The sequence below is a fragment of the Balaenoptera ricei genome, chromosome 17, assembly GCF_028023285.1.
Source record: "Balaenoptera ricei isolate mBalRic1 chromosome 17, mBalRic1.hap2, whole genome shotgun sequence".
Classification (NCBI taxonomy): Eukaryota; Metazoa; Chordata; class Mammalia; order Artiodactyla; family Balaenopteridae; genus Balaenoptera; species Balaenoptera ricei.
In genome coordinates, this window is record NC_082655.1 from 10,179,567 (window position 1) to 10,198,913 (window position 19,347).

At 42.4% G+C, this 19,347-nt stretch overlaps 1 protein-coding gene across 3 annotated transcripts in view; it reads left to right on the forward strand.

Moving 5' to 3' along the window:
• ADCY8 (adenylate cyclase 8) overlaps window positions 1-19,347 on the forward strand; it is a 229,091-nt gene that overhangs the window by 127,371 nt on the left and 82,373 nt on the right. For 2 of the 3 annotated variants that reach the window (XM_059901676.1, XM_059901677.1), the window contains exon 8: window positions 12,699-12,896. The exons of the other annotated variant lie outside the window; for it this stretch is intronic. In XM_059901676.1, coding sequence (XP_059757659.1) covers window positions 12,699-12,896 — 198 coding nt within the window. The remainder of the gene's footprint in view (window positions 1-12,698; window positions 12,897-19,347) is intronic. 3 annotated transcript variants of the gene reach the window in all.

Genomic DNA, 19,347 nt, shown 5'->3' on the forward strand with positions numbered 1-19,347 from the left:
AAGTTAGTCCTGTAAGCTGTGAGTCTCATGATCTTGGGGCAAATCTCTGCAGGACCCAAAATTTGCCCATATGATAGTGGGAAGGGCCAGAATGGAAACCCAAGAGAACTGAGTTATGGCCCTGATTTCTCCACTTACTATTGCAAGGCCTTAGGGAACCACGTCTTCCCTTCAAACCTCAGTGTTCCTATCTGTACAATGGCAGAACTGGACTGGATGATTCCATCACTTCCTTTCAGCCCCAACATTGCCCATTCAGTTTCTCAGCCTCAGACACATGCTGGGAGTCTGTGGCTACCCTGGTGAGTTACCTACACTTCGGAATCCTGCCACCCAAAGCCCAGAGAACCAAATAATTCCCTGGAAAGTAACGGGGATATCCAGTTTACAATTCTCCTAGTATAACAATTTAGCATAACTGTCATCCTAATGAACTGTCTTAAAATATTAATACCAAATCAGAAGCAAGTGTTAAAGCAAAAAAAATTCTTGAGGTAAAAATCTCACCTTCCTAGGGGAAGAAATTTGCCCTTTCTCTCAGCATTCTGGATAATTGCATTTTGCACCAAACCAAACATCATTATAAAATATACATCATCACATTTTGCTGTCTTTCTGAGTCCTGTTTTCAACATGATCCTTATGTTCTCCTGTTGAGAAATATTGATCACTAGGGTTTGATTTCTTTCCTTCTGTTTCTGTCCCTAAAGGTGGGGTACAAACTAAGAGGCTGACCCCTTCTTTTTACATATAGAAGCCCAGAAGACAAAGAACCCTCTTAATTCAAACTCATTTTACTTTTATCATTTGACTTGGGCAAGTCAGTCCCCCCAAGATGTTCGTTTGTTTCCTCATTCATTCAGCCACTGATTATTCAACTACTTAATGAACCACAATTTGCCAAGCATTGTGCTGGGTGCTGAGGCTGATGGGAAGACGCAGAAGGAGGTCCAAGCTGTCAAGGCGTTCACGGTCCGGTGGTATTAATAACAGGGCACCAGGCTCCGTGGACATCGCGGTCTTTCTAGCAGGACCGAATATTGATCCCAGGTAATCAGGGAAGACCTTCCCAAGGAAATGACTGTTAAGCTGAGATCTACAGACAAGCAGGAGTGAGGCCAACGATGAGGGAACACGACTCCAGGAGGAGGGAAACATTAAGGCCACCATCTCAGCCTGGGTTTCTGCTCCTCAAGACCAAACCACATGCTTCTCTTTCCCCTCAGAGAACTCTGACCTGAAATTTCTACCCCTAAAAATGCCTGAAATGCTGGCTATTGGTCTTGAAGAGGAAGCTGTGTTTTCAGAGTTTGCTGCTTCAGTGATAAGCTGCTGAGTATCTAATTGTCCGTGTTCAGTCTTGATATACAGGAAATCACAGGCAGATTTTTCTCCATGGGTAATTTCTTTTGAACCATTTTAACATCAGACGAAATTCTGATGTTCATTGGGTGGGACATCTGTAGGCTTTGGGGGTAGAGACCATGAAGGACTCAGGACATTTCCCTGAAGTCCATCCGCACTCTTCCGGTAACGTGGCTTTTACAGACAACAGAACTCCCCAGGCTGCTTTTAGCCCTGACTCTGAAGATAGCAGCTGAGTTCAGCCAGGAAGAGTCATTAGAGGGACCTGGTTTTTCACTCTCTTCAGAAAGGCAAATGGATTTGAAGCCTTCCAGAGAGCGTTGAGTGGATTAAGTAGGCAATTTGATCCATTAACTTTGACGCATCATCCCCCCTTTCTCTGAAGTTCCAGAGGTAGACTAAGGTGGAAAAGATGAAGGTAGAGAGAACTTTGTGGTTCACGTGGAATTGCAGCTCTGGAAACGAGCATTTAAGTTGGCACAAGACACAGCCTGTGGTTACCCCATGGCCAACAACTGGCTGAAACTTTGCTAAACTAGTTGTACTCTTCTTTCACCAGGGATTGACTAGTTGTTTGGGGAGCCATAAACATCTGAGGAACTGGAATCAATGAATGCAACAGTATTTTAAATATGTGAAGATCAGTGTATAATATTCTAAATGTGTGAAGATAGGTAGGAAGAGAAGAGCAAAAATCTGGACTTTTTTCTGACTTATTTCCTCTCTTTGAAAAAATAGAACTGGGATTTAAGTTTTTTTTTTTTTTTTTTTAGAAATTCACGTTCTTTTATTTACTTATTTATTTATTTATTTATTTATGACTGTGTTGAGTCTTCGTTTCTGTGCGAGGGCTTTCTCTAGTTGCGGCCAGCGGGGGCCACTCTTCATCGCGGTGCACGGGCCTCTCACCATCGCGGCCTCTCTTGTTGCGGAGCACAGGCTCCAGACGCGCAGGCTCAGTAATTGTGGCTCACGGGCCCAGTTGCTCCGTGGCATGTGGGATCTTCCCAGACCAGGGCTCGAACCCGTGTCCCCTGCATTGGCAGGCAGATTCTCAACCACTGCGCCACCAGGGAAGCCCGGGATTTAAGTTTTATTAAACTTAATGCCAGTTTTGCTATGAGTGGGCTGAGGGGTGTCATTGTAAAAGTTCTTCATTGAACTGTGTCAGGATTTTCCCATCTTTTCTCCACCAAGAAGACTTTTCATTTTTCTGACCCGGTGCAATTCATCTGTATTAAGGTTTTTCTTTCCAAAGAAAATTGCATTTGTGTTCCCCTTTTTTAATATTAGTTGGCACGTGTGTCAGGTGCCATTGCTGCTGCTCTGCACAAGGAAATGAATGGTACCACTGTAAGGTGATTCAGTTCCAGCCCAGAGCAGAGACACTTGATATTTTTGTTGGCATGACCAGCCTCATCTTGGCTCTTGGTGTATGTACTTATTTTTGCTTCGCCTAGGGTCTAAAAGGAGTTACAGTCTTAATTCCTTGGGTATTGATGGAACTTGAAAGACCCTCACGTCTCAAGGATCTCCAAACTACTACTGTGAATTCCAGGTTATGAACCACTGGATTCCATTGTGTCTTTCCCACTTTATGGCTTTTATATCACCTTTAGTTCCTTAAAGGATCTCTTCACACCTTGAGATGATAAGGGCTCTGTATACGTCGTACGTGGTAACACCCACTCAGGAGTCCGTGTCTTCAGAGTACTTAGATACAGGACTGTTCTTAAGTGATAAACTCAGAAACAAATATTTAGGAATAATGATAGCCAAGAAGAGCTACACTGATTAGATGAATCCAATAGAAAAGTGTGTGGTGGAAAAGTTAGGATAAGAGGAAGTAGAAGCCACTGAGCAGTTTCTTCTTTTCCCAGTTTTGTCCTACCACCGTTACCCACCAGGATTCTTGGCCTCCTTAATCAATAGAAATTGATCAGAGGCCAGACAAGAAATTCAGGCAAGGCTTTATTGGGGCCCCTGCTGCAGCAGTGGGGGAGCGAGAACAAGGAACAGCTTCCCTTGCTTGCTCACTCCCGCGGGCGGGGAGGAGCGGGGGCCGTGAGCCGGTTCCTTATATGGGGTGAGGGTAGGCGTGTGTCCTGGGGTCAGGGCGCGGGGTAGCTTAGGTGGTTTAACCACTCCTTAGGTGGTGTTGAGTGCAGGGGGCACGCTCGGTACCCCGCTTTTGCTCCCGACCCCCTATTTTTGCTCCCTGCTCTTCAGAAGTGGCATGGGCTTTTTTTTGGTCTTTTTGTATCTTTTGTCCAGAACTTGCCTCAACTGCGCATGCACGCAGTTATTTTTAGTCCCATATAGTTCCTTTGTATTTTGTTGCTGGAGGAGAGGTTTGTCCAGGTGCAAGCATTGCAGCAGTGCAGCAAAGGGCCCCAAGTCCCAGCCGCTCTCACCATCCCTGGGGAAAGGTTAAGAGAGGCTGCGTTCTTGAAGGTCAGTAATGTGAGCTCCATTGAAGCCAAATCCAGGAAAGCATCAATCACTAAACTTTTAATTAGTAAATTGTATAATAAGACCTATAGCCTTAAAGCACCAAATATGAGCAATTTATCAGCAACTCTTGATGTAATATTTATGTCATAGTCCTAAACGAAAAGAGGTACTTCAGAACCTAAAAAAAGATAAAAGTTAGGTAACTCTTATATTTCAGTTTTCTCCAAATTTCTGTTAAGTAAACAAAGGCACACATATAAACATGCACACACATGCATGTGCACACACACCCACACCCACACACATACACACACTCATTTTCCCCATGGCATTGACATTTCTGGAAAATCTACATCTTTTTTTAAATTAATTTTTATTGGAGTATAGTTGCTTTACAATGTTGTGTTAGTTTCTACTGTATAGCAAAATGAATCAGTTATACATATACATGTATCCCCTCTTTTTTGGATTTCCTTTGAAAAATCTACGTCTTTGATGTTCACAAGGAAACTGAGTAACTTAGGTCCTGATATATGTTCATTTATTTATTTCCTGAGCTGAAATGATCTGATTGCCAAGCCAATCCATTGCCAGCTCAGGGGGTCACTTGGTCAAGTGGGTTAGTAGCCACTGCTCCAGACACAGCCTGTGACATTTTGGCCCAGTCATTTCAGTGCTGTGAGTACTTTGATTCTCACCTGTCCCGTGGCCCTGTAAACAAGTCATTGATGTGTCAGCCTCTCAACCCCGCCCCCCTGCCTAGGCCCACCCCGTCCCTCTCACCCACTCCCCCCAACCCTGAGATGAGATCAGTGCTGGCGTTTGCACATCTGTTCCACACATTACTATGGATGTGATATTTTAAAAGCTAAAAATTCAATTTTGGCAACTTGCCTCAAACCATTCAACTTCAAAGTGGCCACATCTAAATGGATGTGCCAACTTCTATTTCAGCCAGTTCTGCAGCAGTTTAGCAACGATTTTTGATTAAAAATGGCTCTAGCGTGTAATGACTAAAGTACAATCACATTCCCAAACTGAGATGAGCATCTTTCTGAGGAATTCAAAGGATAAAATCAGAGTTAAGGGATCCTAAATTAGGTAATAGAGGACTGGTCAAACAGAGCCAGACAAGCTTCCGGCAGCACAGAATCAGTGTCAGACGCCACTTGTCCTGGGCTAACCTGGCTCTGAGGTCCTTGGAGCAGACCTTGGGGACAAAATCTGGAATGCTAGAAATTCCCTCTGTGGGCTCTGAGTCCCCTTATTTTGAGAGCTCGGCCCAGTCACCTGGAATTGTGGTTAGCCCGGAAGTTCAGCCACAGCTGACCATTTGCCCACCCCTCATCCAAAGAGAACCTAACCAGTGTGTCTGTGTCCAAAGCCAGTCGCCACTAGTAGGATGAACTGAAGCAAAGAGCCAGGCATTTCATGTCAGGGAAAGTACACTGGGAAAGGAGCCAAGCATATCTGGGACCTAAACCCCCAAATAAATAAACTGCTTTCATGATCCACCTTATCAATATTAGTCAAAAGGTCAAGAGTAAAGTTGTGGGATTCAAATCAATAGCAAACTAGTAAATGCTTATTGTGGGATCTGCCAGAACTCGGGGTACCTCCCCTGTCATTGTTTTGTTCTCTTAATCATAAACAGTTTGAAATTTCGGGCCGCAAAGTGACAAAGGCCAATCAAAGGAGTTTACACATCCTTTATTCCCTACCCAATGCAGCACCCAGACAATATTTGCAAACTTCCAGTTCTGCCCCAAAGTGGGAAGCAGTGATTGTCCAAATAGCCTGGGCCCCAGACATATTGTTTGCTCACAGTTGAGCATTGAGAACCAGGCTACAGAGGGGTGCTGGAATCCTGCAGCAGGCTGGCTGGAAATGTCTGGACTATTATTTCAGCAAACAGAGTGGACATTCTGACCCTTGTTATTTCATTTCCTAGAGCAGAAGCTATGAGCTTATTATGAAAATTACTTACACCTCCTCCTGTAGTTGTATTCCCAAGACCTCCTCCCACAGTGAGATCTCAAAAAATATTCTTTTGCTTTGTTTGGAAGATAGATTATGATGGCATAAATATCTAAAAAAGAAAAGAGAAAGTAAGTAGTATCCCTAGCTAAAAAAACCATCAGGCATATAATTTGAATGTGATATCTCGTTTTCTCTCAGTACAGACAGGAAAAGTTGTGACAATCTTGGCTAACACCTCTTGCTTATGAAGAATGGTCTAATTCACTAGCACCTCCATTTTTATAAGAAGGAAACATTGTGTGTGATGGGTTCTGGGAAGCCCCGTGTGGATATTTTCCCGGGGCCCACCCCCAACTCGGTGTTTGCCCAAAGACCACTTAAAACGTTTTACCAGAAAAACATTACATGCACATCCAGGGAAATCTCTGCTCCCCCATCCCTAGATTTGAGGGAAAAAAATAATTGTGCCACTTTCAAACACAACAAGCATCCTTTCTGAGGCCCTGAATGCCAGTCATTGTGGACTAGATCACCTCGAAGCTTTCCCAAGTGAGCTTTCATAAAAAGAACACAAACATAATTTTTTAAAAAAAGGAGGAGCCTTCTCTTCTGGGGGTTGGTTAGGGGCTTAATAAACAGTAGAGAAAATACAGCTCTAATGTGTGCACTTGGGAGTCCTTATTCAGGCTAAGCTTTTGTTCCTGGCGGTTTTTTCTCAGGTCGGCCTATAGTTGTAGGACACAGGAAATGGGTTAGGGACTGAAAGGTAAAATCCCTGCCTTTTCCACAGCCCAAACCCTGCAGGCAACATGTTTGAAATGGAGTCACAGAGGCCTCCAAAGGAGGCACGGGGAGATGCTGCCGTAGAGACAATGGAAGGATCCTCCAGGAGTGAGTTGAGGAAGCCGATGGCCCTGCCTGCTTCTGAGTATTTTCAGACTCCAGCCTGAGACTGGAAGCAGGCAGAGTCCTGGGAGAGAATAAGCCATCTCGGCCTGAAAGATAGAAGCCGCTCTGAGGCTCTGAGCCTGTTGGACTGGGCGTCTTCTCTGGGTCTTTCCCAAGCAGCAACAAGCTGGCCTACGATGCAGGATCTCAATCACAACTACCTATAGCTAAATCTCAAAACTGCCATGTCCACCTCCCAGTGGAGCTAAAAGATGAGGCCCTTTCACTGATGACTTCAACCTTACACTTTATGCTGGTTCATGGGAAACACTCAAGCTGATGTTAACGCAGGCACTGAGCCCAGAAAAGTCTGTAAGTTAGTGCTTTCCCATCTGTGACCTCTGGTACCCTAGCAGCCAGCACCAAGAGGTAGTAGTAGGGAGGCATTCTCTGGATTCCAAAAACCTGAGTAAAACCTCATATTGACACACATCATAAGGCTGCCTTTCCAGGCTCTCGCTCTTGGCTGGAATTCTCTTTGGCAGTTGTGGTAATGCCTTTTATCCCCTGCTGGTCAAAAACTAGGCATTTGATTGAATAATAGGAAAACAAACTACTCTTATTTAATACATACAATTTGGTAAGCAGAGTCTTTCCAAATTTGAAGTCCATTTCGGGGAGAACAGGAAAAACGTAACAGGACTTTTGGTAGCAAGAGATGGAAAACAATGCCCGAGGAAGAGTCTTACATAGCCATTCAACCTTTCATTCATGCATTCATTCATTCATTCATTCCAAAAGTACTTGTTAAGAACCTACCAAATTTGCCAGATGCTGGAGATTTAGTTATGGGTAAAACACAGTGCCTGACCCTCCAGGAGATCAGAGCCTAGAGGAACAGACAAATACACCAGAAGGCAATTACAACACATCACAGTAACTGCTGTGCTAAGGATACGTGCAGACTCAGAATAGGCTTCCTGGAGAAAGAGATGTCTGAATTGGTTTTTAAAGAAGCAGTAGGACATGAAGCCTAGCTGCCACACGTTCAAATGCATAAAATGTAATAGACTAACTGTTTAATAAGTCATACTGTGGTAGGTGCCTTGGCTCCAACACAAGGTCAGATGTCGTTTGCATTGGGTCCGATTCTGTACAGTAGTATACTCAGGGTATGGACAAACTGGAAAGGATTGTGCCACATGTGGAAACCATGTCACCTGTGAAGTGATTGGGAAAATTGAAGGCATTAGCCCGTGGAAGAAAACTCTGGAGGGGGCTAAATAGATCTTATTCAGAGATCAGAAATAGATCCACTGGGTGAGAGTTGTGAACAAAATCAGGGAAGAACTTTAGAGTACTGTTTCCCAAATGGTATTCCATGGAATGTGTAGAGGAGATTCGAGCAAAAACTGTTTTATGGTTATAAAAGTTTGGAAGATGCAGAGTTTAAAAGTCTTACTTATGTAGAACTTATCAGTGCTTTTATTTCAGTAATGTGTACCGTGAGACTCCAATAGGAGGATATAAGAATTTTTTCATTCAACAAACGGGTACTGAGTGCTTACTTAGTGCCAGGCACTGGCATAAGCACTCCAAACAAAGAGACAAAATCCCTTCTCTCTCAGAGAGTAGTGACAATGGATGGCAGTAAACAAACAGTGGATCCACATTTCTTAAATCGACTGGTCCACAGAACCATTTTGTAAAGAGACATCCTTTCCTTCTTGTGTTCCTTGGAACAAAATTTTTGGGAAAGAGTTAATTAAGAGGATCTAGTGATGAAAGAGAGTGATGATTTCCCCAGATTCCAGCACTGAAACTATGTAAGCTGATTTACAATGTCTACAGGGATGCTTTAGAGGGTGTTTTGATATTGGAATATGTGATCCAAAAGAGCTAAAGTGTTTTTGACTCAACAAAACTGGATGTTCCTAGAGAGTACACTTTCAGCCTGAAATCTTACTAGGAATAATTTATTTGCTGACCCAAGCTGATTAAGGAATACAAAGGGTATTGCTATCCATGAAGCAATAGGACCTGTTAAAAAAAAAAAAAAAAGTAGGTTGTTAGTGTGTACATAAATTTAAAAAAAAAAAAGATTCCCAAAGGAAAGTCTTCTGGTCATAAACCAAATGATGAGCTTTAGAGGATTTATGATTTCCCCCACCCCATTCAAATGCAGTTTACAAAAGGATACGTGGATGATAATTTTCACCAGAACCCCCAGACTCGCAGGCAAGACCTTATGATCAGAAACTTGGGTTCAGAAGGGACTCTGGTTTTCATTTGGGCTTTGATCTGTGTTAGGCACCTGTGAGTAAGAAAGTAATTGAAATGCCTGAGGGGGGCCATGGATCTCAGTTAGGATAAATCACCAGGCTGCAGTGTCTTTTTGTGAAGAGACTCAGACATGAGAGGCCCCCTCAGCTGCAAACTTTGATTTTTCCCAACATTGCTGCTCTAATCTGACCTCCTAAATGTCTGAAAATGCCAGCTAAAGTAAAGAAATGAATATACACATTTAGTATTGTATATTAAGTATTGTGTTTAAATTGTTCATAAATTATATATGATACATATTTGAATACATGTTTCAATGTGTAATTGAATTGAATTATAATTACATTTATAATCATTGATATTCAGTTATTCTCAGTCATTTCCCATCTCCTTCCATTTCATCCATTCTTTCCCCCTATTCTCTTGCCAGTTGTTTAAGCTGTTTATGTGAAAGAACAATCTCAACATTTTGGGAGGTCAATTTAAGACTGGAATCATATTTGAAAGCTTATGCTATTTTTTAACATGATTCTGATCTCCCTCACACTAGTCCTGTAAGTCTTAAAGGGAGAAAACCATATTCTATTGAAAATAGCCTGTTCCATCATAGACTCTAAGCAGGCAGATAAGATGTGTTACACATTTCCCCAATACTGCTTACAAGTGAATCACTGTGAAGATATCAGCTTATGAATCTTTAGTGTTGGCCGCATTATCTTACTGGAGGCCAACACAAGGTGAAATCATCTTAGTGGCCATTACTAGTGGAGAAGGAGTATCACAGATAATCTCAAACTATAGTATCCCCCAAAGCCATTCATACTTTTCAGTGGTGCACTGGGGGTAAATGAAAGCAGATGGTTTCTTTTCCTAATTCCAACCTGCTTGACTTACTGAGTTGATGCTGGTCTTCCCTTGAGCGTGTATGTCCTGAAGGTGTGAGGTAGGTTGAGAGAGATTGCTTGTCAAACAGCAGGTATAATTGTCGTATGTAATTGACAAAACAAATGATCAGAAAAGGAATGGCTGAGCATAGACTACCTGCATTAAAATACTAGGGATATAATTGCAAGGAGTAAAAATAATTGCCTGGGCAAGAAAAGCATTCTCCATCTCAGCATCATTGACATTTTGATGCAAGGACTCCTTCCCAGCTCTTAATTGTAACCTGGTGGCAATGAGGAAAGAAAGAGAGGTGCTTCCAAGTTTATCTCTCACTTGAAGCAGCCACACAGACCGTCAATAAGGGGCAGGGGAGCTCTGAAAGTAGGAAGTTTTACTGGTCTCTGCCTTACAAGAGTGGTCAATGGCACGGGCACTCAGGAAGCAACATCTATTCCTGGTTTTCCAAAGGTCTCCCTACAGACCGCAGTCAATCCCTGATAACATTTTCACCAGTCCCCATCAATACGAGAAAAATGGGGACATTCATTAAGTTAAATGCATTCAGTGTGAAGAACAATCCTTTGTTTTGAGCTTATGTCATTCTTGTTGTAAAAAAAACATGCCCTTTCTTTTATGAAATGGTGGTCCTATAGAGGGTTGTAGCTGTGGCAATCACTGCTGCTACTGCTATAATTTATATAAATCAGTCCAAAAATATTTTTGAAACTCCCCTTCTCTGAAATCCAGAGGTCTAAGAGCCATTGAAGGCATGAGGGACTGGTAGAGTGGAAGGCTCAATTCAGTTCAAAGAAGGAAAACTGTAGGAAAATAAAAATTACAAAGAGAGAGAGAAATGCCTAACTGTGGATCTGCGTAGATAGTGAGCTGATTTCCTCTCCTTTCCTGTCAGATCCCAGCACCAAGCATTTGCCAGGGGAGCATTTTCGCATCTCTAAGCCAGAATGTATGTCCAGACGAGGGCAGCTTGAGTGTCTTCTCCACCTCCTCTCCAAGGTAGAAGACTAAATTTTGTCGTTTTCCAAACTATGTGGAGAGAATTTCTGCCCAAGAAACCAATAGGAGATCCACAGAGGGTGGGCTCCAGTCTCTTTCACCTTCTGAGATGCTGTTCTAACATCATTTAATCCCAGGGCTCAAGCCCTCTGGCCCTACACGGACCCTGCTGTTCTGTTTGCTGGAACATTGGTCCCTGCTTCCCTCTCTGTGCTCCAGCTCTCCTCCTCACCTCTCATCCTGCCATACCTCCCCCGAACATCTATCTTTTTCTCTGTGGTAGCCTCCTTCATACTCAGAGCTGAAATTAACTTCAGTGCCCTAAGAGCATATACTTTACTTTTGCGTGTTGGCACATGCAACTCCATCCTTTATCCTGGGGCTGCAGAAGAAGGTTTCCGTAAATTCTACCAGTGATGAAGCCCTGCTCAAGAATTCTTTAGAGACTTTGAATTTAGGTTACGTTGAATATCTCCATGAAGCTTAAAAGGAAGAGTCCAACAGTACCATAGGAGGAATACTTATGGAATGGGCTAGAAGGCTCCGTGAGATCAAAGCCCCCAACTCTGGCTCTGGCTCTGGGGTCAGAGGATCTGACCTGGCTGCAGAAAAGCTGATGGCTCATGAGCGTGATTCTCTGAGGCTCACAGGTACATGAAGGGTTCAGGCAGAAGGACCTCCAAGATGTTCTGTCAGCTCTCACAGGCTGCCATTTGATGACTACACCATCTTATCTCAGTCTAGCCTATGGTCTAACATTGGCCAAGGTGAGAGGCTGGCAGAGAAATGAAGATGCAGTGAGTCTGTACAGAAGCAGAGTTTTCTCTTCCCCTTTACAGATGTTCAGCATCCTGTACCTCTTCCCCAAGGAAATCTTTTGAGGGAGGAGATGAGCATCCTTGTCCTTATATCTCTCCAGCTCCAACTCCCATGTTTTTGGTCAAAGAAGCTGTCTTAAACTGGAGCTGTGAGTGAGCATTGCATTTGGCTAGATCCAACCAGTTGATCTTGGCACCTGCAGCTAAATTGCCAGGACACAGAGTCCTCCCTGCCAAATCTGGTGTGTCTTCAAAAGCCACAGCTGTTTCTGCATCCACGTGGCCACACCCAGTGACCAACCACGGTGGTTGTGCCTTTCCCCACCTCCTGCTGTTTAACCTGTGAAATGGTGAGAGGCTGAAACTGCTTGCATTTTTTTTTGCCTAAAGGAAATTAAAAACATATATCTATGTGAAGATATAGATATATAATGGTCTGTGGGGAAAAAAACATTCGTCTAGTGTAAAAATCTGACAATCTTTATCAAGTTTAAGGAGCAGATCCTGGCTCATTTGGCTGTTCATGAGGAATGCTAAAAAAAAAATGCAAGTCATTGGTCCCCAAGTCTCTCCACCACAATTAAAGGAAAGACCACATGAAAATGTGGAATCTACTTGGTTGGAGAGGATCATTTCCACGGACTTTTCAGATCTGTTTTCCTTTCTGCTATTTGTATTGGTTTTCTTTCTCTCATGCCAGCGATGTGCCTGGTTAGAGAAAGGGTCTTGATTAACACTTCCAAGCCAACAACTCTCCAAATAACCTGAACCAAGGGAATTCAGTGCACCTACACAGAGGAAAGAGAAATATCCCTCTTGATATGCTATTTTTGCCAGGTTGTGTTTCTCTGAACCAAATGCTAACTTATCAGCTTCTGTAGGTTTCACTGAATACAACTGCTTGGAATGCTGTTACTGTTTGCAATGCAACCTAATCTGAACACATTGCATTTCTTTTTAATCCAAAGGGGACTAGCAGATTTATTGTGTTTGCATGTGCTTTCCCCCTAGACTCTGGCTGCCCTAACAAGAAATTCAATAAATCTACTTCCAAACCATCTCGCACAAGCTTTGCATGTCCAGTCGGGGCCTGAGGAAATTAACAAGAGAATAGAACATACCATCGACTTGCGGAGTGGCGATAAATTGAGAAGAGAGCATATCAAGCCATTCTCACTGATGTTTAAAGACTCCAGCCTGGAGCACAAGGTAGACCTGGGTCTCCATAGTGGCTCTTTCTCTGGAATAAATTGTCGTAAATGTTCATGGGACTAGAGAGAGCCCAGGGGCTGTGGTTTTGGTTGGTGTGTTTGTTGTTTGTTTGGTTGGTTTGGTACTGTCTTTTCTTTTTCTCTTTGAAAATCATGAGTGGACTGAAGGCCATGAAAGGAGATGCTGGTTAGATAAAGAGAGCCTCAGCTTTGCTTTTTAAGGAAAAGATGAGGGAAAGAACAAAGGAGTTCCTTCCACTTTGAGATTATTAACCCAAATGTCATTAGCACCCACTTGCCTTTGATTGTAGGTGAATCTGCCAACCTTTGTAACATAATATATGAGGGCACCCGATAACCTAATGCAAGCATTAATGATAAACACTGCCTTTCTTAGACTGGAGACACCTGTTCTCCCATTTTCCCAGTCGTCCACTGCTCAGACCCCCTGATGTAAGGCATAGTAGGTGGGTTGTGGATTCAGGGTTGGGTTCGAATTCCACCTCTGTCACTTCCATGCTAGGTGACCGTCAGTAAGTAAAGGATTCTGTGAGCACGAAGTCCTCTCTGTACAATGAGGATGATGGACGTGCCTCCCTCTTAGGTTATGACGAAAGGCTCCAGGCAATGCCTTGATTAGATCAACTGTTCAAAAGTAGCCGGCATTACCATACTGCTGATGACTTTTTTCCATGCCCCTTCTCCCAGCCCAGCTCCAAACTGCAGAGTGTAGTGGGGAGGTGGTGCTGTCCCTGCTTAACTGTGCTCCTCTTTTGCACTGATGGAGGCTGACAGACCTTCTTTGACTGAGCACAGGAGGTGCCTGGCATCTGCAGGAGCTTCCGGCAAGAACAGCAGGGAATTTGCAAGCAAATTTCAGGAGTTTGATTCTATACTGTGCAAAGCTCCAGTGAACAATTTTTTGTGAGTCTGCTCAGCTGCCTGGGAGATTCTCCTTTCCTAGGCTTGGAGAATTCACACTTCTGTGCACATGCATTATTCCCAGCGAATCTCTTTGATAAACTCCCTGAAGGTTGCAAACTCCAAAGTACTATCTTCACCTGTGATTGACAATTTGAAATGTATCGTGTCTATGTACTAACAAAACAAAAGGAAAAGAAACATTTTGCCTGTTAAACAGTCCCCCTCAAATAGCAGGTGGACTTTTCTTGTTAGTAATATAACTAAGGGCTTACCGTCCAAATTAAATGCATTTTCTTTCCTGCTTGCTACATGGAAGGAGCTAGGAAGAGCAGGGTGGTCTTGCAAAGAATCTTCTCAATTAGCCTGTGTAAATACCTGTGTCCAGAGCTGTACAAAACCCTTTTTATTCATTCTTGCTAAAGAGGCACTTGCTTCACTAATGACCTGACCCTTGCAGACTAGAGATAATTTCTAATGTGTTTTATTCAGTAGTGTCTGGCCTGCACCTGCAGGCACCTGGTGTTGGAAGGGGGATGGATCTAGGGGAGGCACAGTGTATCTGAGGTTGATTTCTGTGACCAGCTTCTAGGAGAAGCAGAGGGCGGCATCCTGGATGGACATGCAGGGATGAGGCCACTGGCAGTCCAGCTTTGCATCACCTAGCGTGTGCTCTGCGTCGTGTAGGTTACGGGAGTGAAGGCAAGTGGGCACATCAGCTAATGTTCACTCCCCTCGTGTTACAGAGACGGCCCTCGTGACCCCTGCTCTGAGACCCTCTCCAGGGGCTGCGTTACTGCTGAGCAGAGGATATATCAAAAGTCATAGTCAGTGGGTATTTACCAAATACCAGGCACTATTCTAAGCTGTTTGCACAAATTGACTAACAATGACAGTATGAAGTAGATGTTATTAGGAGCCTCATTTTATACTTGCTGAAATGGAGACATGGAGAAATGATTAAGTAGCCTACCCAAACTCGAACTGTCAGTAGAAGGGCTGCGATCTGAGCCCACTGTGACCCCAAAGCCAGTGCCCTTGTCTGTTCACGACACCGCCCCTCCGAGGAGCCCTGGGGACTTGCTCTCCCAGGCCCTTGTCCGAAGAAGGCAATCCTATGCTAGCTTCATCCTCTTCTCTTTGAACTTTGGATGAGGTGGGAGGCACAGGACAGGGGTTTGGGAGTGAGATCAAGTAAGAAAGGGTCCTAAAAACTTTACCAAAATAACAGGGTCTTCAAATCCATAGGACTCCAGAGTTAGAGAACAGCATCAGTGTGAATCTACTCTGTGCCTGGTGTTTCTGTATATTGGTCTACTGCATCCTCAGGGAAACAGTACTATCTTGCTTCCAGAAGAGAAAACTGAGCCTCCTAGAGGTTAAGGAGAGGTCATAGGTCTCAGAATCTGGATGCCTATTTCATTGACTCTAAGGTACCACCAACTGTGAGGTGCTTGATTTTTCTATGCAGTGCTAAGAAAAACCACCCAATGAGCTGTGCTTACACCCTCAAGGTAAAAGTGAACAGAAAAAAAACCCACCCAGCAGACAGTCAGTGAGGAAATTCACATGCCTCTATCTGGGTACTGGTTAGATTTAAAAAAAAAAAAGAACTCTCCAAGAAGTTGAATCCAAAATGAAATTCCTGAGTTCACACACTGAATGTGATCTTAAAAAAAAAAAAAAAAAAAGTCAGGCAGAGAATTTAAAATGGTTCTGGATTCATATTGCCCCCTGGTGACCAGCAGAAGCAATCACAAACCTCCCTGGAAGTACTCATGTTTCAAGACTCCTTTGATAGTTAAGATACTTTCTGATTTCAGAGATGTTAAAAGGTGGGGTAAAAATTGTGCATCTTAGATGTGTGGAAATATTTACAGTATTTGTGACTCCAGTCTTTTCTCTTCCCACTGCCCTACCCTGCTTCTTGGGAGCAAGTTTGGACCATAAAAGTATGTTTTCTGAAAGGAAAAATGGAAATGGAAAGAATGATTTTACCTTGGAAATTCTGTAGGGAAGAAATTTTTGAAAATTTCTTTTCAAACAGAAAAGAAATTCTGTTTGAACAATGTACAGATATATGAACAGGGGAAACTGTTCTCCACTCCACCTTTATTCGTGAATTGGAGAACACAAAAAACTCTTCTGAAATGTCATCCAGACACTTCCTGGTTACATTAGTTTATAAAAATTAGCATATCTAGCAAGTGTTAGGAGAAATGGGACTTTTATATGTCTCCTGGTGTTGCATAAATAGTTGTTGAATGAATGAAGACTCAGGTTAACGAGAATCTTTGAGGAGATTACCTCGCAGCTGGTCTCAGGATATATTTTTGTGAATTCTAAGAACCAAAAGACATGGGTTGGTTTTGGTCTGACTCTTGGCAGTGGAGTTTCCGGAGAGACGATTGTCAGGTTCTGCTCACTCCCTGCCGTGTCATTTCATGGTGGTTCCCACACATACACACAGAGGAATCCTTAGAGTTAAGCTTCAGGAAAGTGTGCTCATGACTCATTTGTCTTAGCCAAGTTTGAGCAGCACATTTTCCTTCTGTGTTCCAGGGTTTTCGCTTCTGTGAAATGAGATAGTTGGACAGCTCCTAATAGCTTTCAGCAGTCAGTGCTATGAGGTTGTGAATTCCCTAGGGTCATGATGAACACATGTGCTAGTTTGCCTGGTTTACATCCATTTTCTCAGTGTAATTATAAATAGCACCTCCGTTCACTCAAAAATCACACGGGTGACAAGTCACGTGACCCAAGGCTTAGACCTTGGCCAGGTTAGAATTAGTAGTTCTCAACATCTTCACTTCCCTGCAACCACATGAGGTCTCTGGGAAGACCCCAGGATGGGGGAGGGGCCCTAATCCCGTCCTCAAAGGTCCCCTCCATTTCCTCCCAGATTTCACAGAAGAATCCTCTGCCCTTCTTTAGTTTCCAGCTAAAATTTCCTAAGGGAGCTGACAGATCTCAGGGGCAAACAAAAATTAGAACTATGGTAAAGAGATGTAGGAAACATGACATGTTTGTCAAATACTGTCAGTCATATTGGAATTTTTTCCTTTATTATATATGATTCTTTTTCTTCCTAAAAAAAATTAATTCATTTTCACTGGCAAAAGCTTATACCAAGCATATAAGGCAAGAAGAAGAAAATGACATCTCTTGTAATCTTACAACCCTGGATAACCACTGTTAATATTTTGGCATCTGTCATGCTAGTCTTTCATGAGTATGATTCTTTATACTTATCTATGCAATTTTTCTATTAAAACAGGACCGTTTTGTACATCGTGCCTTGTAACATAGTGTTAAGCATTTTTGCTTGGGCTTTTCCCCACATTATTAAATGTTTAGTTACAAAATAATTTTTGTAACTGCATACTAATCCAGTGCATGTTTTAACCATTTTGGGCTTTTTTTTCCTCTCAGTTTTTCACTATTATAAATTATAAATTGCGTTGCAATGACTATTGTCATAGTTAAATCATACATCCATGTTTAATTATTTTCTTAGGATAAAATCGTAAGAATGGGTATGAGAATGCACATTTTAAAATACTTGATGTGCATTCTGAAATCATGCTCAAAAATTATGCCTATACTTTTTAAAACTTGCCAACTTGATAAGATACAAGCAGCATCTTCCTGCCATTTAAAAAAAAATTGAGGTTGAAGGTCTTTCTGTATGTTTTTTATGTTTTGGTCTTTATATTTCTTCTTTTGTGATTTGCACACTTGTCTTAATTGTGCAATCTGCCCATTTATCTTAACTGTGTGACTTAAACTTTTGTCTTAATTGTAATCTTTTATTGTGATGCTCACCTCTGTCTTACTGATTTGTGTATATTCTTTATATAGTGAAGAACTTAACCCCAGAACACTTAAGAAGGTGATATTTCTCAGCCTCTGGCCCTTATTTCTCTTCTAGGACAAGACTCTGAATGAAGCTTAGGATGGGGAAGGCAATTAATTATAATTATTTATGAATGTTTCCAGGCCAGAGAAACCAACCCAAAACTTTCAGTGCCTTAAGAGAGCTTAATAACATAAAAACACTTATTTGGAGTGACCTCACTCAGCTTAGTGTTACAAAAACAGTGTGACCATCTCAGAATGAGGCAACTTCCTCATCTTGACTGAAGATTAAGATGTTTAATAAATGCTTCAAAATTTATGTTTCGATGTGGGTATTCTAGTGGGATAAGTGTTAAAATCAAACCATATCAATGACGATTAGATTTCCTTCCTTCTTTCAATGCTGATATCTTTCTGTTAAATTCTGAATTGTTTTTCTTTGAGAAATCAAGGCCTCCTTTGTCAATATTACAAATTTAGCAATAAAAAGCCTCTTTGTCCTAGGATAATAGTTTTCAAACTTGAGGATCACCTGGGGCTCTTGTTTAAAATGCAGGTACCTGCCCATCACTCTGCCCCCAAGATTCTGATTTTGCAAGGGACCTACATTTTGAGAAAACCCTTCTGGGATTCCATTGTCCTGAGTTGTCACCTTTCTCTGTCCTTGGTGGCACATTAGGACTTGGGCTAGTCACTTGCTTCATGCCTTCAGAGACCAGGTCACATCAGCAGTTTCCGAGTCCATACTCAAGGCCAACATGGCCTCAGACAGGCCTAGAAGGAATGTCTCCATAAGCCTCCCAATGCCCCCAGGAGGTCACCTCGGGGGTCAAAGAGACCTTGGTTCAAATCCCACTTTGGAAATAGATGTGGGTGCAGTGGATTAATTTACCGATCATGATTGGATACTGACAAGTTGGTAGCTGTCCATCACTCAGATGGACACCCTGGCACACATGAAAAAGCTTCATTTATTTCACAAGTGTTTGGTCTTTGCTAAAAGACAGAGGAAAGAACATATACTTGATTACTGAGTAGACATGACTTGAACCCAATTCCTGCTAGATACTGGCTGGGTGATGCAGGACAAGGTGTTTGATCTCAGTGAGATGACAATGATCATACTACCTGCCCCTCATTGGATTGTTCTGAAAATTAGATGACATAATACTCATATAATAGATGTTTGAATAAATGCAATAGTTATTGTTTTCCCTTTCCTCCTGATGAATTCTGTGCCAATCCAATTCTGGGTGAGGCTACACCCTCACTTAAAATAAATCTTACACTTCTAGAGCTTCTTTAGAGAAACTACTTCATTAAAAAGGGTGGGGGGGGAGAGCAGTCTTAACGTGTTTGTATCCCAGGGTACCAGGGTCGTGACTTTCATAAATACAGGTTTATATAAGTACATAAAGGTGTGTCCTAAGCAAGTACACACCTATAGGCCATTGATAGTGCTTGCTATGAACCAAGTTTGGTGCTGAAAATTTTCAAAACATTCATTTAATATTACTTTTGTTCCATCAGTAACCACATAAAAACAAGGATTTGTCACACAAGGAAACCTTTAGATAATCCTTTGGCTGAGTACAAGTGGTTCTTATCTCTGTTCAGAATTTCACTCAGTTTTCTCTATCTTTAATAAAGAAAGTCAAAGCTAAGTGGAG